At 43.1% G+C, this 26,113-nt stretch overlaps 1 protein-coding gene across 5 annotated transcripts in view; it reads right to left on the bottom strand.

The window, feature by feature from the left end:
- Window positions 1-26,113, bottom strand: part of LRP1B (LDL receptor related protein 1B) — a 1,078,540-nt gene that overhangs the window by 382,376 nt on the left and 670,051 nt on the right. For all 5 annotated transcript variants that reach the window (XM_075829239.1, XM_075829241.1, XM_075829238.1 and 2 more), the window contains exon 22: window positions 12,393-12,593. In XM_075829239.1, coding sequence (XP_075685354.1) covers window positions 12,393-12,593 — 201 coding nt within the window. The remainder of the gene's footprint in view (window positions 1-12,392; window positions 12,594-26,113) is intronic.

Raw genomic sequence — 26,113 nt, forward strand, 5'->3', positions numbered from 1 at the left:
GATTGAAATTCTCATTCATTGCCATTTGCCAAGCCAGTGTCCGTGTGTGAATACGCTTTTAGAAGGGGCTCATCCCCATTGCATCCAACTTGCAATACAGGCAGCCTTTGTAGTAGTGGTAGTAGTAGTAGTACTACAAGGCCCAGCATTCCCTGAGTGCACTGCAGCGAGGCTGATTGAAATTCTCATTCATTGCCATTTGCCAAGCCAGTGTCCGTGTGTGAATACGCTTTTAAAAGGGGCTCATCCATGGAATAACAATCCAACTTGCCATACAGGCAGCCTAGTAGTACTACAAGGCCCAGCATTCCCTGAGTGCACTGCAGCGAGGCTGATTGAAATTCTCATTCATTGCCATTTGCCAAGCCAGTGTCCGTGTGTGAATACGCTTTTAAAAGGGGCTCATCCCTGGAATAACAATCCAACTTGCCATACAGGCAGCCTAGAAGTACTACAACGCCCAGCATTCCCTGAGTGCACTGCAGCGAGGCTGATTGAAATTCTCATTCATTGCCATTTGCCAAGCCAGTGTCCGTGTGTGAATACGCTTTTAGAAGGGGCTCATCCCCATTGCATCCAACTTGCAATACAGGCAGCCTTTGTAGTAGTGGTAGTAGTAGTACTACAAGGCCCAGCATTCCCTGAGTGCACTGCAGCGAGGCTGATTGAAATTCTCATTCATTGCCATTTGCCAAGCCAGTGTCCGTGTGTGAATACGCTTTTAGAAGGGGCTCATCCCCATTGCATCCAACTTGCAATACAGGCAGCCTTTGTAGTAGTGGTAGTAGTAGTACTACAAGGCCCAGCATTCCCTGAGTGCACTGCAGCGAGGCTGATTGAAATTCTCATTCATTGCCATTTGCCAAGCCAGTGTCCGTGTGTGAATACGCTTTTAAAAGGGGCTCATCCCTGGAATAACAATCCAACTTGCCATACAGGCAGCCTAGAAGTACTACAACGCCCAGCATTCCCTGAGTGCACTGCAGCGAGGCTGATTGAAATTCTCATTCATTGCCATTTGCCAAGCCAGTGTCCGTGTGTGAATACGCTTTTAGAAGGGGCTCATCCCCATTGCATCCAACTTGCAATACAGGCAGCCTTTGTAGTAGTGGTAGTAGTAGTACTACAAGGCCCAGCATTCCCTGAGTGCACTGCAGCGAGGCTGATTGAAATTCTCATTCATTGCCATTTGCCAAGCCAGTGTCCGTGTGTGAATACACTTTTAAAAGGGGCTCATCCCTGGCCGTTATTAACAGGATAACAATCCAACTTGCCATACAGGCAGCCTAGAAGTACTACAACGCCCAGCATTCCCTGAGTGCACTGCAGCGAGGCTGATTGAAATTCTCATTCATTGCCATTTGCCAAGCCAGTGTCCGTGTGTGAATACGCTTTTAAAAGGGGCTCATCCCTGGAATAACAATCCAACTTGCCATACAGGCAGCCTAGTAGTACTACAAGGCCCAGCATTCCCTGAGTGCACTGCAGCGAGGCTGATTGAAATTCTCATTCATTGCCATTTGCCAAGCCAGTGTCCGTGTGTGAATACGCTTTTAGAAGGGGCTCATCCCCATTGCATCCAACTTGCAATACAGGCAGCCTTTGTAGTAGTGGTAGTAGTAGTACTACAAGGCCCAGCATTCCCTGAGTGCACTGCAGCGAGGCTGATTGAAATTCTCATTCATTGCCATTTGCCAAGCCAGTGTCCGTGTGTGAATACGCTTTTAGAAGGGGCTCATCCCCATTGCATCCAACTTGCAATACAGGCAGCCTTTGTAGTAGTGGTAGTAGTAGTACTACAAGGCCCAGCATTCCCTGAGTGCACTGCAGCGAGGCTGATTGAAATTCTCATTCATTGCCATTTGCCAAGCCAGTGTCCGTGTGTGAATACGCTTTTAAAAGGGGCTCATCCCTGGCCGTTATTAACAGGATAACAATCCAACTTGCCATACAGGCAGCCTAGAAGTACTACAACGCCCAGCATTCCCTGAGTGCACTGCAGCGAGGCTGATTGAAATTCTCATTCATTGCCATTTGCCAAGCCAGTGTCCGTGTGTGAATACGCTTTTAAAAGGGGCTCATCCCTGGAATAACAATCCAACTTGCCATACAGGCAGCCTAGTAGTACTACAAGGCCCAGCATTCCCTGAGTGCACTGCAGCGAGGCTGATTGAAATTCTCATTCATTGCCATTTCCCAAGCCAGTGTCCGTGTGTGAATACGCTTTTAGAAGGGGCTCATCCCCATTGCATCCAACTTGCAATACAGGCAGCCTTTGTAGTAGTGGTAGTAGTAGTACTACAAGGCCCAGCATTCCCTGAGTGCACTGCAGCGAGGCTGATTGAAATTCTCATTCATTGCCATTTGCCAAGCCAGTGTCCGTGTGTGAATACGCTTTTAAAAGGGGCTCTGAAATGTCTGGGAAAAAAAAGGTTGTGAAAGGACGGGGTAGAGGAAGAAACACCCATGCCGTCTCCTCTTCCAGTCCAAATGTTGGATCTGTTGGTGCCAGACCCAGTAGCAGCATTTGTGGCACAAGACATGTGCCCAGTTCCACTAGTAGCAGCTGCCATGTGCCTGCTAGTAGTAGTATCAGCAAGCCAGACTTGTCCATCTCCTCCGGTGGGCGGGTTACTTTAGACAATACGGCCATTGTGGACTGGTTGGCTGGCTCGCGGTCATCTCAGCAGGAAGACTCTGACGATCTGGCTTCAAGCCAGGTTTCGTTGGATTCCAGATCCTCTACAGTTCCTTGGCACGGTGACAGTAGTAATATAGGTATTTCTAGCGTTTCCATTCCATCATCTATGTCTTCGCTCCCCCTTCCTAGCGGGAAGCCATCTTTCCTGAGAGTCCTAAGAGACATCTCCTCGGGTGCGAAGGAAGATACTGAACAACATAGTGATGATGATGATTTGTTTTCCGCGAGTCAGCCAACGGAGTGTGTTGCGGCGGTGGTGGAGGTGGAAGCGGTGACCGAGACGCATAGCTGCGGTAGTGGGGGTGTTGGTGGTGGTAGCCGTGGTGGCAGACGCAGTAATGAGGGGGGGCATGGAGCCCGCCATGATGTCACATCACATTCACAACACAGTGACAGAAGTGGCGGGGATGATGAGGAAGGCTATGATGATGATGTTGTTTTAGACAGGACGTGGGAACCAGGTGACGAGGTGATGACGGCGTCAGAGGAGGAGGGTAGTAGTGGCGGCACTGGATGTGATAAACAGCCAAGCCGAGGTAGGGGCAGAAGTCAATCTGCAAAACGTTGCAGCGGTAGGGTCAGCTCAGGAGCCGGTGACGGCGACACAGATGCTGGTGTAGGTTCCCGAAAAAAGCCTGCCAGACAAGGGGCAAGCTCGGGTGGTTGTGGTGGTGGTGGTGGTGGACGTGGTACTACCTCTTTACGGTACTCTGCCGTGTGGCAATTTTTCTGTACCTTCCCAGAGGAGGAAAACATGGCACAGTGCCGTATCTGCAAGCAGAAAGTAAGGCGTGGGCAGGGCAGCAATGTAGGAACTACTGCTCTACGTAAACACATGGAACGGCATCACAAGGCCATGTGGGACAATCAACATGCCCCACCATCATGTACATCTAATGAAGACCCCTCTTCCGCTGCTGCTGCTGCTCCGAGTCCCTGTCATCTAAGTAGTAGCCAGGCCTTATCCACCATGTCGTTGTCATCATCATCATCACTGTCATCTAGTGCTCCTCCTATGTCCCGTCAGTTATCCATTACGGAATCGTTGTCCAATAAGCAACAATATATACCCAGTCATCCACTTGTCGTGCGGCTTAATTCACACCTGGCAAAGTTGTTGGTGGTGCAGTCGCTGCCGTACCACCTGGTCGACTCCGCCGGCTTCAAGCAATTGATGGCGTGCGCTCAGCCTAGGTGGCGAATACCTAGCCGACATTACTTCTCCAAAACAGCTGTCCCTGCCTTGCACAAGCATGTCGAGGAAAAGGTGTCCAAGTCCTTGCAATTATCCGTGTGCAGCAGGGTACATGCCACCGTCGACACGTGGAGCAGCAACTATGGGCAGGGACAGTACATGTCTTTCACGGCCCACTGGGTCAATATTTTGCAGTCCGATGCACCAACGCAGCAATGCCAGGCATTACCACCTCCACGCTTGTATGTTTCTAGTTCAACTCCGGACACCAGGCGCCTACCATCCTTCTCCTCCTACTCCTCCTCCTCCTCCTTGCCTTCCTCCTTGGAGGTCTTCCCGTCCCCGACAGGACACAGCGTATCTTCCACTCCTCCTCCCTCCTCTTTTCATAGGTGCAAGGTGAAGCGCCACAACGCTGTCTTACACCTGCTGAGCCTGGGCGAGAAAAGCCACACAGGGCAGGAGCTGCTGCTGTGCATCAAGGAGGAAATCGCACGCTGGCTGTCTCCTCTGAAACTCACACTGGGCAATGTTGTCTCTGATAACGGCAAGAACGTTGTGGCTGCACTGCGTCTAGGTCACCTGACACACGCTCCTTGCATGGCACATGTGATCAATCTGGTCATAACACGCTTCTTAAAGTCATATGTTGGTTTGAAGGGTGTGCTGGCCATGTCCAGGAGGGTTTGCGTTCGCTTTAGACGTTCGTATGCATTTAAGCACGCCCTCCTGGACTTGCAGCGTCAAAACAATCTCCCAGAACACAGCCTGATTTGCGACGTTCCAACACGATGGAATTCCACCCTGCACATGTTGGACCGTCTGTACGAACAGCGGAAAGCCGTGAATGATTTCCTGATGCAGCAGACGGGCAGCGTTTGGAGCCAGTGTAATTTCGAGCTCAGGCACTGGCAGCTGGTTAGAGACGCATGTCGCGTTTTGAGGCCCTTTGAAGAGGCCACACGATTTGTGAGCCGTGACGCTAGCGGAATGAACGATGTTATGCCGCTGATATTCATTATGGAGCAAACGCTCACAGCGATGATTCAGCAAAGGATGGAGGAAGGATCACATCTGGCTATGGATGTTGAGGAGGAGGAGGAGGATGAGGAAACAGGACCTGAAGAGGAGCTGGATTTGGAGATGGAATCACAGGAAGGGATAGGGGACGAGGCAGCCGCACAACATGACAGTGATGGTGGTGATGACGAGTCTGACGACGACCTTGATGATGGACAACCATGGCAGTATGGGGCGGAGATGGAACCAACCGGGCCCTCTGAAACGCTGGCCAGGATGGCGAGCTGTATGCTTCGTTACTTGCGCGCTGACTGTCGTATTGTTAGCATGAAGCAAAGAGATGACTACTGGATAGCCACACTTTTAGACCCTCGGTATAAAGCCAAAATGGGGGAGTTTTTTGCGCCTTCCGAGAGGGAGGCAAAATTGGCTTATTATAGAGAGAAGCTATGCAGCCAGCTTGTCATGGCTTTCAAACGGCAGACACCCGCTGCAAGCATGTCTGACCAGGGGGCCACTCTCCGCTCCCCACTGTCTCATCGTTCCACCGCCTCTGGCAGAGCTACCTCTGCAATAGGCGGCAGCCGTGGCAGCAGCGGCAGCAGCAGCAGCAGCAGCAGCCAATTCAGTTTGGAAAATATGATGACAACATTTTTACATCCAATACCCCGACCTGACACACATCGTAGCACTAGTCACCAAAGGGATGTTCACCATCTCCAGGTGCAGCACCTAAACAACCAGGTTCACTCGTACTTGGACTGTGCCCTTTCTCCGTCAGAAATGCTGATCCCAGACCCCATGGACTTCTGGGTCAGCAGATTGGATCATTGGCAAGAACTGGCCCAGTTTGCCATGGGTGTACTGTCTTGTCCACCCTCCAGTGTAGCGTCAGAGAGGGTATTCAGCGCAGCAGGGGGCTTCGTCACCCCTAAGCGAACAAGATTGTCCGCCAACAGCTTGGAAAATCTCACGTTTCTGAAAATGAATCAAGCGTGGATCGGTGAGGATTTTAAAACCCCTGTGCCTGATGCCACTGATTAGATCTGACATTGCTGCTGCTGCTGCCGCCTGCTACTGCCGCCTGCTACTATGGGATTCTGTCCTGTCCACTCTTTTTTTAATGTGCCGCTGTTGGTGCTGCAGCTGCTACTACTTCTACCACCAATCCACCCCAGTGCCGTCTGCTACAAGCAGGCCTGCCCCACCAGAGGGCTTTGTCCTGTGACTCTCCAGTCTCTTTTTTTAATGTGCTGCTACTACTGCTACTACTGCTTGCACCCTTGCTGTCTGTGTTGGCTAGTACCTCTACTACCACCAATACACCTACACTGCCATCTGCTACAAGCAGGCCTGAGGCCTGCCCCACTACAGGGCTTTGTCCTCCTGTGACTGTCCAGTCTCTTTTTTTTAATGTGCTGCTACTACTGCTACTACTGCTTGCACCCTTGCTGTCTGTGTTGGCTACCTCGACTACTACCACCAATACACCTCCACTGCCGCCCGTCTGCTACAAGCAGGCCTGAGGCCTGCCCCACCACAGGGCTTTGTCCTCCTCTGACTGTCCAGTCTCTTTTTTTTAATGTGCTGCTACTACTGCTACTACTGCTTGCACCCTTGCTGTCTGTGTTGGCTACCTCGACTACTACCACCAATACACCTCCACTGCCGCCCATCTGCTACAAGCAGGCCTGAGGCCTGCCCCACCACAGGGCTTTGTCCCCCTCTGACTGTCCAGTCTCTTTTTTTAATGTGCTGCTACTACTGCTACTACTGCTTGCACCCTTGCTGTCTGTGTTGGCTACCTCGGCTACTACCACCAATACACCTCCACTGCCGCCCGTCTGCTACAAGCAGGCCTGAGGCCTGCCCCACCACAGGGCTTTGTCCCCCTCTGACTGTCCAGTCTCTTTTTTTAATGTGCTGCTACTACTGCTACTACTGCTTGCACCCTTGCTGTCTGTGTTGGCTACCTCGGCTACTACCACCAATACACCTCCACTGCCGCCCGTCTGCTACAAGCAGGCCTGAGGCCTGCCCCACCACAGGGCTTTGTCCTCCTGTGACTGTCCAGTCTCTTTTTTTTAATGTGCTGCTACTACTGCTACTACTGCTTGCACCCTTGCTGTCTGTGTTGGCTACCTCGACTACTACCACCAATACACCTCCACTGCCGCCCGTCTGCTACAAGCAGGCCTGAGGCCTGCCCCACCACAGGGCTTTGTCCCCCTCTGACTGTCCAGTCTCTTTTTTTAATGTGCTGCTACTACTGCTACTACTGCTTGCACCCTTGCTGTCTGTGTTGGCTACCTCGGCTACTACCACCAATACACCTCCACTGCCGCCCGTCTGCTACAAGCAGGCCTGAGGCCTGCCCCACCACAGGGCTTTGTCCTCCTGTGACTGTCCAGTCTCTTTTTTTTAATGTGCTGCTACTACTGCTACTACTGCTTGCACCCTTGCTGTCTGTGTTGGCTACCTCGGCTACTACCACCAATACACCTCCACTGCCGCCCGTCTGCTACAAGCAGGCCTGAGGCCTGCCCCACCACAGGGCTTTGTCCTCCTGTGACTGTCCAGTCTCTTTTTTTTAATGTGCTGCTACTACTGCTACTACTGCTTGCACCCTTGCTGTCTGTGTTGGCTAGTACCTCTACTACCACCAATACACCTACACTGCCGCCCGTCTGCTACAAGCAGGCCTACCCACCACAGGGCTATGTCCTGTGACTGTCGTCCAGTCTCTTTTTTTAATGTGCTGCTGTTACTACCAGTCTACCACCCTTGCTGTCTGTGTTGGCTAGTCTACCTCTACTACCACCAATACACCTCCACTGCCGTCTGCTACAAGCAGGCCTGAGGCCTGCCCCACCACAGGGCTATGTCCTCCTGTGACTGTCCAGTCTCTTTTTTTAATGTGCTGCTACTACTGCTACTACTGCTTGCACCCTTGCTGTCTGTGTTGGCTACCTCGACTACTACCACCAATAAACCTCCACTGCCGCCCGTCTGCTACAAGCAGGCCTGCCCCACCACAGGGCTTTGTCCTGTGACTGTCGTCCAGTGTCTTTTAATGTGCTGCTACTACTCACCCTTGCCAATAAAAAGGGTCAATTTTTGGAGGGCTTGTGAAAAGCCATTGCTTGTTGCTTTAATGCTTTTACATCCATGTATGGAAGAACCCCGGCAGGCATCTGCCAATAAAAAGGGTAAATTTTTGGAGGGCTTGTCAAAAGCCATTGCTTGTTGCTTTAATGCTTTTACATCCATGTATGGAAGAACCCCGGCAGGCATCTGCCAATAAAAAGGGTCAATTTTTGGAGGGCTTGTCAAAAGCCATTGCTTGTTGCTTTAATGCTTTTACATCCATGTATGGAAGAACCCCGGCAGGCATCTGCCAATAAAAAGGGTCAATTTTTGGAGGGCTTGTGAAAAGCCATTGCTTGTTGCTTTAATGCTTTTACATCCATGTATGGAAGAACCCCGGCAGGCATCTGCCAATAAAAAGGGTCAATTTTTGGAGGGCTTGTCAAAAGCCATTGCTTGTTGCTTTAATGCTTTTACATCCATGTATGGAAGAACCCCGGCAGGCATCTGCCAATAAAAAGGGTAAATTTTTGGAGGGCTTGTGAAAAGCCATTGCTTGTTGCTTTAATGCTTTTACATCCATGTATGGAAGAACCCCGGCAGGCATCTGCCAATAAAAAGGGTAAATTTTTGGAGGGCTTGTCAAAAGCCATTGCTTGTTGCTTTAATGCTTTTACATCCATGTATGGAAGAACCCCGGCAGGCATCTGCCAATAAAAAGGGTCAATTTTTGGAGGGCTTGTCAAAAGCCATTGCTTGTTGCTTTAATGCTTTTACATCCATGTATGGAAGAACCCCGGCAGGCATCTGCCAATAAAAAGGGTAAATTTTTGGAGGGCTTGTCAAAAGCCATTGCTTGTTGCTTTAATGCTTTTACATCCATGTATGGAAGAACCCCGGCAGGCATCTGCCAATAAAAAGGGTCAATTTTTGGAGGGCTTGTGAAAAGCCATTGCTTGTTGCTTTAATGCTTTTACATCCATGTATGGAAGAACCCCGGCAGGCATCTGCCAATAAAAAGGGTCAATTTTTGGAGGGCTTGTCAAAAGCCATTGCTTGTTGCTTTAATGCTTTTACATCCATGTATGGAAGAACCCCGGCAGGCATCTGCCAATAAAAAGGGTCAATTTTTGGAGGGCTTGTGAAAAGCCATTGATTGTTGCTTTTACATCAATGTATGGAAGAACCCCGGCAGGCATCTGCCAATAAAAAGGGTCAATTTTTGGAGGGCTTGTGAAAAGCCATTGCTTGTTGCTTTTACATCCATGTATGGAAGAACAGACAGACAGACAGACAGACAGACAGACAGACAGACAGACAGATAGACAGACAGATAGACAGATAGACAGATAGACAGATAGATAGATAGACAGACAGATAGACAGATAGATAGACAGATAGACAGATAGATAGATAGATAGATAGATAGATAGATAGATAGATAGATAGATAGATAGATAGATAGATAGATAGATAGATAGATAGATAGATAGATAGATAGATAGATAGACAGACAGACAGACAGACAGATAGATAGATAGATAGATAGATAGATAGATAGATAGATAGATAGATAGATAGATAGATAGATAGATAGATAGATAGATAGATAGATATGAGATAGATAGATATGAGATAGATAGATATGAGATAGATAGATATGAGATAGATAGATATTAGATAGATAGATATTAGATAGATAGATAGATAGATAGATAGATAGATAGATAGATAGATAGATAGATAGATAGATAGATAGATAGATAGATAAGAGGCAGGATTTATGGATTTATATCTATTTATGCTATGATGGCAGTGACATTGTCATGTTAATCATGTTTTGCTTGGGTAATAAATTACTTATCACTTTCGGGGGAGAAAAAATTACATTTGATAATCATTTTCATCTCTTTGCCATGAAGAAGAATAATAAGACGTGTTATATCATGGCAACTATCACCAGTGTGAACGGCATTGTTCTTACTCTGTATCCAGCTGCGGCACGCGGGGTCAGCTCATCTTCTGCATATTACTGGTTTATATTACTCTACTTTCTAGTTACTAATAGAGGACGCCGCTGTGTGCATTGGAGAAACGTTACTAATGAATCCTTTTGTGTCTGACTAACTTACTCTTCATACACAATAATTAGCTCGGTTCCTGGCATTACCATTTTCAATACATGACACTTTTAGCTAGTATAAAATATACTATAAAATATATCAACTTATTATTTAGTTATTTGTTATCCTGTTAAAAGACATAAAACAAATAAAATATTCAAAGTGCAAATAAAGACCTCCTTAATTATATTTGGTAATTTGGTCATTCAGATTGTAATATACAAATCTTGAAATACCTTTGCTGCCTGTGTCAGTCTACCTTGGTCATAGAGCTGGCAGCAGGAAACTCCTGGCATCTAGGTGGAAACTGTCAACAAGAGCAATAGACCTTACTGATGGATCCATTCAAGAGGTTGCATTCCTACTAATGCCAGTTCCAGGTAGTATTCTGTAGATATGTCATAAATGTCTCTGATGGGAAAATCCCTTTAAGATCTACATCCAGGCACAGATTGAATAGGGAGATGTTGGTACATATTCATGGCTCTCCCCAGTCCAGTCTATGGAAGTTACAGAAACAGCAAGCTGGTTTGGCTCTTTCTGTAACTCCCATAGATGCCAGTGGCCTTTTCATCATGTGGATCACGTGTTCTGTGCCTTTCATGGGAATACCCCATCACTACTGAATATACGTCTTGTTATAACTGCAGAGATAATGGACAATAAACATATTGTTGTATAGAAAAAGAGATCAGCAGCACATCACAGTCCCCAAAAAAACTCATGGAAATCGTTATGTCAGGAGAAGTTTCTAACCGGTGCAAGCCGCGTCGGGTCGTAGCCAATCCAACTCCAAAGTAGAAACAAGAAAATAGAGAGACCGCAACACACGTTGTTACAAGGTATCAAAAAGTGTCAACAACTTGTATTTCACGATAACAGACAGCGACGTTTCAACCCAACTGTGGAGAAAGACCGACACTTGGGTCGAAACGTCGCTGTCTGTTAGGCCTCATTTACACGAGCGTGTGCGTTTTGCGTGTGCAAAAGGCATTTGACAGCTCCGTGTGTCATCAGTGTATGATGCGCGGCTGCGTGATTTTCGCGCAGCCGCCATCATAGAGATGAGGCTAGTCGACGTCCGTCACTGTCCAGGGTGCTGAAAGAGCTAACTGATCGGCAGTAACTCTTTCAGCACCCTCGACAGTGAATTCCGATCACAATATACAGCAACCTGTGAATAAAAAAAAGACGTTCATACTTACCAAGAACTTCCTGCTTCCCCCAGTCCGGTCTCCCGGCTGTTGCCTTGGTGACGCGTCCCTCTCTTGTCATCCGGCCCCACCTCCTTGGATGACGCGGCAGTCCATGTGACCGCTGCAGCCTGTGATTGGCTGCAGCCTGTGCTTGGCCTGTGATTGGCTGCAGCTGTCACTTGGACTGAATTGTCATCCCGGGAGGTCAGACTGGAGGAAGAAGCCGGGAGTTATCGGTAAGTCAGAACTTCTTTTTTTTTTTTTTACACATACATGTATATTGTGATCGGAAGTCACTGTCCTTGGTGCTGAACCAGTTTAACTCTTTCAGCACCGTGGACAGTGACTGTCTCCTGACGTCGCGTACCGGAAATTTTTTTGCAGAGTTCGGTCAAAACGAGTTCGGCCGAACCCGGTGAAGTTTGGTGCGCTCATCTCTAATTTGACACTCCGTTTGGATGTTTGTAAACAGAAAAGCACGTGGTGCTTTTCTGTTTACATTCATCCTTTTGACAGCTCTTGCGCGAGTCACGCAGTTCGCACGGAAGCACCATGCGTGGTTTTCACGCACCCATTGACTTTAATGGGTGCGTGATGCGCGAAAAACGCACGATTATAGAACATGTCGTGAGTTTTACGCAACGCACTCACGCTGCGCAAAATTCACGCATTGTCTGCACAGCCCCATAGAGTAATATAGGTGCGTACGACACGCGTGAAAAGCACGCCTGTCGCACGCGCGTATATTACGCTCGTGTAAATGAGGCCTAATGGTGAAATGAAAGTTGTTGACACTTTTTGATACCTTGAAACAACGTGTGCTGCAGTCTCTCTATTTTCATATTGTTGTATACCGATAACCAGTACTAATCCCAGTATTACCCAGTGGTGATTCCCAAGAAAACATCCATCTTAACTGATATTAATAAAAATAGGTTTCCTTTTATTGAAGCTATGTATCAATAGTAGAAATATCTTGAATATTGTATTACTTCATCAAGCCCTCTGTTTTGTATTAATGAAGGATATTAATTGCTATACAGAATAATTGGATGGAAACGGAAAAATACCACAAATTTCGCCCTCATCAGATCCATCGGGACAATCTCTTCTCCCATTGCATAGCTTCTCAGGCTGCAGGCAGATGGAGGTATCGTTAGCACAGGGGTATTTGGGTGGTCCACACATATAACCTTCGCAATTATCCTCATCAGAATGGTCGTCACAATCAATATCGCCATCACATACCCATGCATTGCTAATGCATCTCCCTTGGGAAACAGAAATAACAAAAATATCAATAGACAGGAATTTTTTAACTATTTACCCCTATCTAATCCTATAAAAAGTGATGGCAGTCATTCTGTAAAAGATTGTATGTCATACCTCAGTCATATACATACTTGTGTGATACGCTAAGCTGATATTTGCATTGTTTCTGCACACAAAATAGCTGTAGGAACAATCTCTAAGCATTGTCCTTTAAGAGAATGGAAAATAGGCAAAGCACATAAAATAATAATTATTATTATTCTTATTATATATTAGAATTATTCATATTTATTATTATTTAGTTAATTTATTTACTTAGTCAAATGTATTAAATAACCTGCAGATCATAAACCATATTTGAACTTTTTTTTACTGCGGTCCTTTAACGTAAGAAAAATGTGACTAATGTTAAGCTTAATTCGAATGTTCGACATACAACATTGCATCTTTCAATTGATCTCTTGAATAATTGCTGCCCCCTTACAATAAGCCTTGTTTTTATCGCCTTTGACCAAAATATTTGGGAATTAGTACTTCTCATATCAGTTAATAATATGGATAATATATGTACAGAATCTATGTTCCTTGTCCTAATCAGGGTGAATTTGCTTTTTATAGGAATAGGCGAGGTAAAAGAAGGGATTTAAATCTACTATGGCAGTAGGGCTCTTAAAAAAAATGGAAATAACAGTAATAAGGGTATGTTCACACTGCGGAAACCGCGCCGCAAAACTCGTCAAAAACCGGCTGAAAATGTCTCCCATTGATTTCAATGGGAGGCGGAGGCAGTTTTCTCCCGCGAGACGGGAGAAGGGAAATGCCCTATCTTCGGGCGTTTTCGCCTCTGACCTCCCATTGAGATCAATCGGAGGCAGAGAAAGCGTATTTCGCTGCGTTTTATGCCCGCGGCGCTCAATGGCCGTGGGCGAAAAACGCCACGAAAAACGGCAGGCAGGGGAAAATCTGCCTCAAACTTCCAAACGGAATTCTGAGGCAGATTTTCCGCCTGCAAAAAACTCTGTGTGAACCCGGCCTAATACTACAAAATATCAATAATACACCATAAAAATAATATTGCAGAGTACTCTGTAAGGGGTCACATTGAGATTATATATATATATATATATATATATATATAAATTTTTTTTTCAAATTTTTTTTCAAAACCACAAGAAATAATGTATAAAGAAAAAAGAAGAAACAAATAAGAAAAAGTAGATCCTAGGACATATGCAGCACACAATGGGGTAAAAAAAGGATTGTATACAAATTTATTTAATGAGAAAAAACCAATACCCTTTCCCAAAACATAATGTATAATGAACACTGCGTCTATGAGAAAATAAGTCTTTGATTAAAAAAATAAATAAACACTTATTTTCATTAGATATTTTTTCTCTCTTTTGTTCTTTCATGTCCGATTAGCACTGACAAGACTTGAGTCTTGTTGACATATGTTTCATCTCTAATATCAATCATTGCACATCTTCCGGAAAAACAGAAAAAAAATTCAATTGTCTTGTACTAGAAGTATCACATTTGAATTACAAATTGTTTTATTATGCAAAAGAGATGGAATTTTATCCCGCAAAGCAATTCAGTGAAGTAAATCAGCTTAATTAAATACATTTTACTTCCCAGCATCTAAGGAAGGAAAGTGAAATATAAATTGTACTTTTTACTCTACTGGACAGAAATCAACTGTAAATTGGAAATACTGTATTAAGAAGAGTGACTAAGAGTTTATGTGCAATTGTACTAAAATGGAGTCTTAATGTTATGTATTTATTTTTACTGGTTTAATGAGCATAAATTACCAGTAGACAATGGTGGTAACTATAGAATGGGTAGAAAGCTTGAGAAACGAGTTAATAATTTGCTAACCAGCTGTATAATTTCCAAAGTTTATATAGTACATCGGTATCTAAAAGTTGAACCTGTCACGATAATGACTATGCGCCATTACTATCTCCTGTCGTCTAGTAACAATGGTAACATATGAACCATGGGATAATTGCCCCTCAGTTACTCCCCTGAAATATTAAAGGAGTTGTCTGGGCATGGGCCGGTTTTTCCTACTGATGACCTATGCAAGGACAGGTTATCAATATATGATAAGTGGGGGTCCGACACCCGGATCCCGCGCCGATCAGCTGTTTCGGCTCCCTCCAAGCAACTGTTATGCAGTGGACAGGTGGTAGAAGCAGATGGCTCTGTACACTGTAAAGTGGCTGTGCTGCAGTACTGCAACTCTGCTCCTATTCACCGAACAGATGATCAGTGTGGGGTCCGGGTGTCGGACCCCCACCGATCATATACTTATGACCTATATTATGGATAGGTCATTAGTATGAAAAATCATCCCGTGCCTGGACAACCGCTTTAAGTCTGTCACCTAGAGATTCCAGGAGGCTCCATTAGACCATTACATTGTATTCTGACTGTAAGGATACTTTATCATCTATGAATATATCAAAGGTACAAGAAGATGTCCTTTTTTCTTAATTACCTTTCTCTCTTTCTCATATTGATACGTTATTCTAAAATTGTTACCAGTCATGCCTATTGCTTTATTCTGCAGGCACCTTCTGTTGCCAGGCCTCCAAGTTGGGACAAGGTAGAAGATGTAGGTGGCACCCTAGCTCACCATTAATTGGAGGTGAGGGATGAAGACGGAGGACTCTACTACATATATACGTGGTAGGATGGCCAGTTTTCCCTGCATTGAGATCTGCACATATGTGGTAATAAGAAATATGTATAAATAAGAATGCTAGGTAGCAACTAATTTAATGATTGTCCATCACACAGCTGTCATGTTGAAGTCCACCAAGGGTGGTGTGGGCATTCTGAAATCCCTAGCTTACGAAGTATGCAATGGATCATTCAACAAAATAGCATTCTCGGCTGGTGAAAGTTTCTTACAAGTAGTAGTATATTATTATTATTATTATTATTATCATTAGTCCACATCCTATACACCTTGGAAAATAATTATCTTGCTTTCTCAGTTAGAGCCAACAAAAGATGTTGTTTGTATAACTTAACGCAAAGTTTCGAGGAACCAGAAAACAAGAAATTGATTTCTCTCCAATTGCTGCTTCAGTGAGTTTGTAAGGTCAGTTTTGGCTTGTATATTGCGTCGGGTCAATTGCTTAGAAAGTCACCTGGGACAGAGACAAGTTGTGAAGGAGAGGTTGGAGATACAATTAGTCTATACACAAGGCACACACTTCAGAAAAGCTTTCTAAATGAAACAGCATCTTGTTGAGAAGAGTGATATCTCCTTATAATAACCAGACCTGTAGACTTCAGCATACACACGTATAGCAAATAATAATCTAGACTAATGGGTCGTCAACCACACAGACAGTATAATTAGGGCAACCCCTTAAATGAGTATTTAGGTATTTAGTGTTCTAATTATTTATTATTTGCCCTCTGAGGATTTTCCTAAAGGAAACCCAGATCGAGCAACTGTCAATTCAATTAGATTATATATTTTTTTGTATTATATTTTATAAGTATAATTTGCATTCTTGAAAAATATCTATAATAAGATATTTGAAGAAAAATATTGATTTTATTACATTTTGCAGATAAATTATTATCAAAAACTCAGGGGCGGTCTTAGACTTATCAGAGCCACTGAACATTGTAGGTTGTGTGCCCCTTAAACTAAAGCTACAATACACTTGATTTGGGTTAATCAAATGCATTTGAGGAACACTTATCACTTCCATTTCTTTTGTAGACTAGGTTCTAACTAACCATGGGCCCCCAGCTGCTGCAATGGTTACTCAATTCTACATCCAGCGCCTTAGGGAAACCATGATTGGAAATGTTTGCATCTTGTCACAGTAGGTACCATAGAACATACTGGTAGTCTCACATGGTTTATGCAATTTCTAAAAAACATTTTGCTTTTTAGAATTTATATAGATCAGAAAATCACACATTACATATCACAAAACCTATCATGATTAGTCATCGTGCGACCACAAAAATTATATAGGATATTTTCTGGAGAGATAAAAGTACAAAATATTATTACAGTTAATATTCATTTTAAATATGAGAAGATATAAGAAGCAGGTACAATAGGTTGGTGTGAGGGGGCCACATGTTGGTGTGAGGGGGCCACAGGGACTTCAATAGACTGGGTCTGCCCTTGGGCTCTTTTATGGGTCTTATAGGAACTGCAGAGACAAGCTCTATAGTACATATGCCCATGGTTGCTTGACATTTATGTGATCCTGCTTACCATCATATATATATATATATATATATATATATATATATATATATATATATATATATATATATAGCTTTATTTTCTCCATCTTTAAATGTGTTGTTCTCTTTGAAAAATAAAATTTTGTAAGAAGAGATCCTCTAAAATAAACGATCAGCTGTAATTTGCAGGGGAAACTTCCAGCAAGTGTTTAATTCTCCTGCAGTGCCACCACAGAGGAAATGAAGCATTACAAGTTGCCCATTGAAATCAATAGGCTGTCTGTGTAATGCGAGTACATGCTAAATCCTCCAGAGAGAGTGCATTATGACTGCTCTCTGCTCTGGCTAATTGATGGAAGTGACAAATTAGTCACTTCCCTCTATTAATTGAGAAGGCCTCCTTCAATAGGCACTGTAATGTCAACAAACTTTGCATAAATTAATATTACAGGTGATTATAAGAAACTTTGTTTCTTTCTGCTCTTATCAGGCTGTTTTCTTGCTCCCCCTCCCTCTGTTAAACCGACTTTCACTCTGAAAATTTAGCTCTATCCATCTCAAGTCAGACTGCAACTCCCATGTATCAGATTACTCATGTCTATGGAAGTCTATGGAGAGGGGAGGGGGATGAGTGAGCAGGAAGTGCAGGAGATAACAGCAGAACAACAGGCATATGAGCTATCCTTCGCAACAAAAACACTTTATTCATATCAGTACAGGTCAGTTCTTCTCTATATATGTCCTGCATAATCCTGGGGCTGTTTCTGAATGAGAGAGAAGGTTATGTATTTAGTTGATGCAGCCTAGTAAGATTACAGAAACATATGATTCATTTTGATGTATGTGCAAACACGTGATTTGTACAGTAAATAACCCAGTGATGTTAATGACATGAATACATTAAGACTATTATTGGACTGAAGTTGCCCTCTTTAATTTGTGACGTGCCCGGTGCTCCCTGGTGCATGTTTTCCACTATTTAAAACCTCTCATTGATTTTGAAACGCCTTCTACAACATATGACATCTGGTAATTACAGAGATAGTGGAGAATGATGGCTTTTACATTTTATTATGTAGATATATGCATTTAATGGAAAGATCTTGTGGAATCACCGGTCTCCTTTACTTGACATCTCGATTAGAACTCGTAGGCAATCAACAAGAAACAGGCGGCGATGAGCCTAATGTCTTATTGAGACAGTGTCAAGTAAATTGGCCATACCCCTGAGAAAATATATAGCTTTGTCCCTCTCTGTAATATAATTTACAAGTCTAGAACATAATAAAAAAATATATATTATTTTTGTGCCTTGATTGGAGTAAAGAATAAAAAATGAGCACCAACAGATACACGAAGATACAACATTTTATCAAATCAGGCACAAACTTCAATGAAGGCAAATTCATCTCTGTCAAGAGACGCTTTATGTGATATTTTTAGATGTTTTTCTATGACACCAATTGCAATTTAATAGGAGCTGTTGTTTCACATGGCAGTTGTGCATATATGGCCTGTTTCCAGATATTGTTCTGTAAGGAGTTTATATTACGTGACTTGATTTCTGCCAAGATAATGAACTAAAACTGCTCATAGTCTGAAAGATTCTCTTCTAATCCAGTGAGGGTTCCGATATTTTTATGATCAGGAAGTTAGTCAGGAAAGGGGCATATAAATATTGTGATTTCCCATAATATAACTGATTGTACCCTTTGGAAATTGTTAATTTTGTTTTTTGGCAGGATTGTAACATTTATTTCTAACAAAGGAGTCTTTTTTTATTTTTTATTAAACATGATTACTTTGACCCATGAAATAAATTTCCTCTGGTTAAACCAAACATTTTTAGTACCATAGACATAACAATTACCATTATCCTAAAGGGGTGACTCATAATAGACATTTGTGGAATATAGCTAGGTTATGCCACCAATGCACAATCAACAAGGATCCGACTGCTGTGACCCCCTCTGAGTGGTTGAACCTAGAAAGCGCCATGCCACTTCATCTGCCATCTCTACATGGCCTCATTGTCGGCTATTATAGTCAATGCGGTTGCCAAGCTGAGACGGTGGCACAGCACTTTCCTAACTCACTGCCACTTAATTCTACTACTGTGACTTCACCAATCGGGCACTGGTGGCATATCCTATCACTATGCCACCAATGTCTATGATGAGACAACCACTTTAACAATTGTCAGCTCCCCTTGTCAAATGTACCTACTGTAAAGCTGTGTTTGCACAACTGAATTGGAGGCTTAGTTCAAAGTCTCTGTCGCAAACTCGGCCAGATATGAGTAAAATAGCGCTGAACGCTACTATATTTTTTCTGTTAAAACAATGGTCACCTGTTGTGCCATAGAGATCGAAAAACAAAATTAACAGAGTGCGGGATCCATCGCAAAACCATCCGACAGATCCCATTTACTTATAACGGGTCGGTCGGGTTCTGTCTTGGTGTCCATAATTTTGCAGAGAAGAACAGCACTACATGCTGCGCTATTCTTCTGGTCAAATATGACTAAATCTTCAACGGAGGCTTCTAAATACATTACCCCTTCTTGCAGCATGATTCACTCTCTGTAGACTCATGAGTATGGACCTTATTATAACTGCTTGACATGTATAGTTGAAATCACTTGTGCTCAGGCATAAATGTATTCACATCTGGACTAAAACACAACTATATCCCCCCTCCTCAACAAAATAAACTAAAGTCTGACTCCTAACGAAGAATTCTCCATAGGGTGACAAATCCTTTCTAATGCATGGGTTAGTTTGTAAAAAGATGTCTCCAAATTCATTAGATGTTGCGCTATTTATTGATCACTAACTGGGAGCATCGATATAAACCCTGTAAAAAGGAGATAAAAAAAAAAATGTTGCGGTACACCTACATATCTATGATTTATGGTGGGAGCATCTCGTGTTTTGATGTTGATATAATATATTACTGGTTATTACCTGCACATAGTATCATCCATAACATTATTTAACCTCTATAGATGCAATTGTCTTTTATAAAAAGATTTTGTTTTTTCCACAAAAACTAAAAAATGTAACAAAAAACAGAACTATATAACTGCAAAAATATACATCATGTTCCCAATGCCTTGTCGCCTGTATCCCCAGATGGCTCTTCTCACGCTGTGCTGGTATACACATGACTGAATGGGAGCAGGTCTCCAGTGATACCAGTGACACGTAAAAACAATGCAATGTTTATCTAGTACAATAAGGGGGTTATTAACCAGGACGACCCCACTAGTGACTCCCAGTCATGTATCCTGCCTCAGTAATAAGATGATTTTCAATTCCAGTGGAGCAGCTACCAATACGGCATGCGGGGATATGACGTTACTCTATTAAATACTAATTGTTATTCAATATAATAAAAACAATTGCTATTTATATACACAGTAAAAATAATTTAACCCATCATTAATGGGGCATGATGGTCGCTAGATTATCCGTCATTAATGGGGCATGATGAGTGCCAGATTATCCGTCATTAATGGGACATGATGGTTGACAGATTATTTGTCATTAATGAGATATGATGGGTGCCAGATTATCTGTCATTAATGGGACATGATGGGTGCCAGATTATCCGTCATTAATTATGATGGGTGCCAGATTATCTGTCATTAATGGGACATGATGGTTGCCAGATTATCCGTCATTAATGGGACATGATGGTTGCCAGATTATCCGTCATTAATGGGGCATGATGAGTGCCAGATTATCCGTCATTAATGGGACATGATGGTTGCCAGATTATCCGTCATTAATGGGACATGATGGGTTCCAGATTATCCGTCATTAATGGGACATGATGGTTGACAGATTATTCGTCATTAATGAGATATGATGGGTGCCAGATTATCTGTCATTAATGGGACATGATGGTTGCCAGATTATCCGTCATTAATGGGACATGATGGGTTCCAGATTATCCGTCATTAATGGGACATGATGGTTGACAGATTATTTGTCATTAATGAGATATGATGGGTGCCAGATTATCTGTCATTAATGGGACATGATGGGTGCCAGATTATCCGTCATTAATTATGATGGGTGCCAGATTATCTGTCATTAATGGGACATGATGGTTGCCAGATTATCCGTCATTAATGGGACATGATGGTTGCCAGATTATCCGTCATTAATGGGACATGATGGGTGCAAGATTATCCGTCATTAATGAGACATGATGGGTTCCAGATTATCCGTCATTAATGGGACATGATAGGTGCCAGATTATTCGTCATTAATGGGACATGATGGGTGCCAGATTATCCGTCATTAATGGGACATGATGGTTGCCAGATTATCCGTCATTAATGAGACATGATGGGTACCAGATTATTCGTCATTAATGGGACATGATGCGTGCCAGATTATCCGTCATTAATGGGACATGATGGGTGCCAGATTATCCTTCATTAATGGGACATGATGGGTTCCAGATTATCTGTCATTAATGGGACATGATGGGTTCCAGATTATGTCATTAATGAGACATGATGGGTTCCAGATTATCTGTCATTAATGGGACATAATGGGTGCCAGTTCATCCGTCATTAATGGGACATGATAGGTGCCAGATTATTCGTCATTAATGGGACATGATGGGTGCCAGATTATCCGTCATTAATGGGACATGATGGTTGCCAGATTATCCGTCATTAATGAGACATGATGGGTACCAGATTATTCGTCATTAATGGGACATGATGCGTGCCAGATTATCCGTCATTAATGGGACATGATGGGTGCCAGATTATCCTTCATTAATGGGACATGATGGGTTCCAGATTATCTGTCATTAATGGGACATGATGGGTTCCAGATTATGTCATTAATGAGACATGATGGGTTCCAGATTATCTGTCATTAATGGGACATAATGGGTGCCAGTTCATCCGTCATTAATGGGACATGATGGGTGCACGATCAACTGTCATAAATGGAACATTATGGGGCTAGATTATTTTATAGTCTGCATTATAAAATGGTCATAGAAAATTATATAAAACTCATTGATCTGAGAACCTCTACTAAGAAAGTCCAAAATAAATTTGTTACGGTAATTTTACTTTTTAATTAGAGGATTTCTCTCTCTCTCTCTTATTTATATGTCTTCTTTTTTGCGGGGGGGACTACAAGACGCAATCAGATTTAAACAATAAAAAAAAAAATATTCATACTAACCCTGGTGGTCTACAGTAGTATCTTGTTTCTTGGTGGACTAGGGTAAAAGAGGGGGTTAATACCTGGTGGTCTAGGGTAGAAGAGGTTAAAATTTTATTCCCTCGTTATCTAAGGCAAATCCAGGGGTTCATACCTGGTGGTCTAGGGTATATTAGAGTGGGCTAATATATTGTTCCCTGGTGGTCTAGTGTAAAATAGGTAAAAGTTGTAAAAGGAATATCTCACTACTCAGCCATTGAAATAGATTTTAGAAATCAACTGAAATATCATTAGCTGTAGAAATTCATGAGGCTACAGTTTATATCTTCCATACAGCTCTCACCGGTGTCAGGATTGCTTTCTGACTTCTAAATGGCATTAAATAAGTACTGCAGATAATATATAATTCATGTATTACATTGGGCACAATACACGTATTCAGGGAGCTTGTACTTGGTGGTTTACTCAACTCCCCAGGCCCCAGCAATGTATCCTGCCTGTCAGGAAGATGAACTCGATGTGTACATCACAATCAGATTCCCTCATGTCCTTGCACATACAGATCACTACTGGGCCGGGAGAGAGAACACACTGGTCGAAAAACACTGCAGATTTTCTGCAACAGATTTCATTGCGGAAAATTCGCAGCATAATAGAGTAGCAGAAGTGTGGATGAGATTTGAACAAAACTGATCCACCCACAGTGGCAAAAAAATTTAGCGAAAAAACATTCATAAATTGACCTGCGGTGCAGGTTTTTTAAGCCGCAACATGTCAATTTACGCTGTGGAATCGCTGCTCTTCTGTTGTGGGCTTTCCCCATTGAATTCAATGGGGAAGTAAAACCCGCAACAAAGAACTATGTGTTTTGACTTTGCGGCTTAAAATTAATTTAAAAAAAAGTTTATACTTACCCCCGGCCGTTGTCCTAGTGATGCAATTCTCTCTTCTGAGAGTAGCCTGGCCTTCTGGGTTGACGTTTCACCCCATGTAACTGCTGCAGCCAATCAAAGGCTGCAGCGGTCACATGGACTACAGCGTCATCCCAGGAGGCCGGGCTACGCTCAGAAGAGAGGGATGTGTCGCCATGACAATGCGTGGGTCATAAGTATAAGCTTTTTTAAATTATTATTCCTGCGGTATTTCCGCAGCGGACATGCTGCCCTAAAAACGGCACCCTACGGCATACAGGACATTTTACGCAGCATATCTGTCCTGTTTGTTCCCATCCTAAGAGCGTTCTGCCCAAAAAAAAGCAGTGCTCAGGGGGGGATCTGACTGCAAACTATAATACTTAGGACTTTTAGCAAGATTTTTTTTAATATATATATATAAAATTATAATTATTATTCCATTTAAGATTGGGGAAATGGCCAAATAGCCTCTGCAGATATTATACGCACTGGTTTATTATGTTATTACAACATTAAGGTTGAAGGTTTCTATGCACTGTAATATTGTTATAACTGAATCTTAAAATGTACTTGTCCGCGGATGTGCAAGGGGTGCCCAGTACTATTATGTCAGGCCAAGAGCGGAGCCAGCTCATTTATTGTCAGTGGGGGTGAAGCACGTTAACTGGCAATGACCAGAACTAATTATTAAATAGCAGTTAGGGAAAAAAATGGGGACTCAAGTTTTATGCATCGGGTCATTAACCAGGGACCCCTGCGTCCCACCTACAATAACTTATTTATTTATTAACTTAACAGGTTCAGAGTCGGAAGGTTTCCTTATGCTCAATATGGGAAAGGATTCTGAGGGCCCACCCTAAATCTATGCAGAACATGTGCACGTCTACATTCACCATAATTTTTGGTCGCAATAGTTACACACAGGACGTATGGATGTAGCCATCTATATCTTGACCCTGATAACTTGCTGCAGCATGATAACACACAACAAAAGCCATCTTGTACTATTGTACCGTAGCCTGGGCCCACCAAAGGATCCTCTGGTACCCTGTTGGGCCGCCTTGACCCTGAACAGGCCCTACAACTTTTTCTTATCTATATTTGCCCCCCCCCTCAAAAATAAATACATAAATAACAAAATGATAAGTCAAAATAGCAAGAGCTACCGTATAGGTCCCAGTTCAAAGGATTATCTGCCTCAGGCAGTGCCTGTTTTTCTTAGGACATATTCGCACAGCCATGTTCGGTCCGTGAGATACGGTTATCTATGATGCTAGAAGTCCATGCCTCCCGCAGGAATACTGTCCCGTATTGTAATCATGTTTTCAGTACGGGACAGTATTCCCGTGGGGAGGTGATTCACAGCGTCATGACTCTAATGCTAGGAGTACTGCTCCCTGAACTGTGCTTGGTCCGGGAAATGCGGGCAACATACAGTCTGTATCTCACGAACCGGACACGGCCATGTGAATAAGACCTTAAAAAGCAGATTCAAGGATAGACTTTTCATCACATGGGGCAACGTTTTAGATGCATACCATAGCTATGTATCTAAATGCCCTAGAATAGGCAAAGTGGTTTAACCCGTTAGTGACCGCCCCATAGTGTTTCTACATCGGTCACTAACGGGCCTTATTCCGATGCAATAGACTTTTTACATTGCTGCATCGGAATAAGTAAACAGAGCAGGGAGCTGTCAAATCTCCCTGCTCTCAGCTGCCAGAGGTAGCTGAGGGCTGGGGGCGTCCCTGCTCGAACGTGTGAGATCGATATAAGTATCGATCTCACCTGTTTAACCCCTCAGATGCGGTGCTCAATAGCGTGCACCGCATCTGAGTGGTTTTGGAGAGAGGGAGGGAGCTCCCTCTCATCCCACCGACACCCGGCGATAAGATCGCCGAGTGTCTGTGTCTCCCATGGCAGCCGGGGGCCTAATAAAGGCCCCCAGGTCTGCCTGTAATGAATGCCTGCTAGATCATGCCTCTGGCATGACCTAGCAGATGCCTGTCCATTTTACACGGACAGGCATAATACACTGCAATACAGAAGTATTGCAGTGTATTATAAATGCGATCAAATAATCGCATAGTGAAGTCCCCTAGTGGGACTAGTAAAAAAGTAAAAAAAATGTTTAATAAAAAGTGGAAAAAAAAAAGTAAAAAAAAAATTCAAAACCCACTTTTCCCCCTTACAAACGGCTTTATTATTAACAAACAAAATAAAGTAAAAAAGTTACACATATTTGGTATCGCCGCGTCCGTAACGACCCCGACTATAAACTTATTACATCATCGTCGTAAATAATAAAATAAAAAACCATGCAAAAATTTTTGTTTTCTTTGAATCCAGCCTTAAAAAAAATGTGATAAAAAGTGATCAAAAAGTCGCATCTACTCCAAAACTGTACCGATAAAAACTACAAGTCGTCCCGCAAAAATAATGCCCTCCTACAATTGCATTGGCGAAAAAAGAAAAACGTTACGGCTCTTCAAATATGGAGACACAAAAACAAATAATTTTGAAAAAAAAGTGTTTTCACTGTGTAAAAGTAGTAAAAACATACAAAAACTATACAAAATTGGTATCGTTGCAATCGCAACAACCCACTGAATAAAGTTATTGTGTTATTTATACCACACGGTAAACGGCGTAAATTTAGGATGCAAAAAAGTGTGGCGAAATTGCTGTTTTTTTTCTATCCCCCCAAAAAAAAGTTAATAAAAGTTCAGCAATAAATTCTATGTACCCCAAAATGGTGCTATTAAAAATTACAACTTGTCCCGCAAAAAACAAGAACTTATACAGCTATGTCGATGCAAAAATAAAAAGTGTATAGCTCTTTGAATGAGACGATGGAAAAACGTAAAAAATGGCTTAGTCATTAAGGGGTTAATGGTGCTCCGCATTGCACATGGTCTTCCCTATATACACCCCCGTAGAAATGTCCCGTAATGGTAAGATGGCCACAGGGTGTCCTGCTTCAGGGACCTCCAGGGATCAGCTATAATTTCCTATTACTGTAGGCTAAATTCACACAAACGTGGGGAAACTCAGACGAGGTGCCCCTGTGCGGTTTCCGTTTTCACGGATCCCCATACACTTGAGTCTATGGAGGGATCCGTGAAAACTAAACAAAAGAGGACATATTCTATGTTTCAACGGACCCCTCAC

Source organism: Rhinoderma darwinii, chromosome 6, assembly GCF_050947455.1.
Source record: "Rhinoderma darwinii isolate aRhiDar2 chromosome 6, aRhiDar2.hap1, whole genome shotgun sequence".
Lineage (NCBI taxonomy): Eukaryota > Metazoa > Chordata > Amphibia > Anura > Rhinodermatidae > Rhinoderma > Rhinoderma darwinii.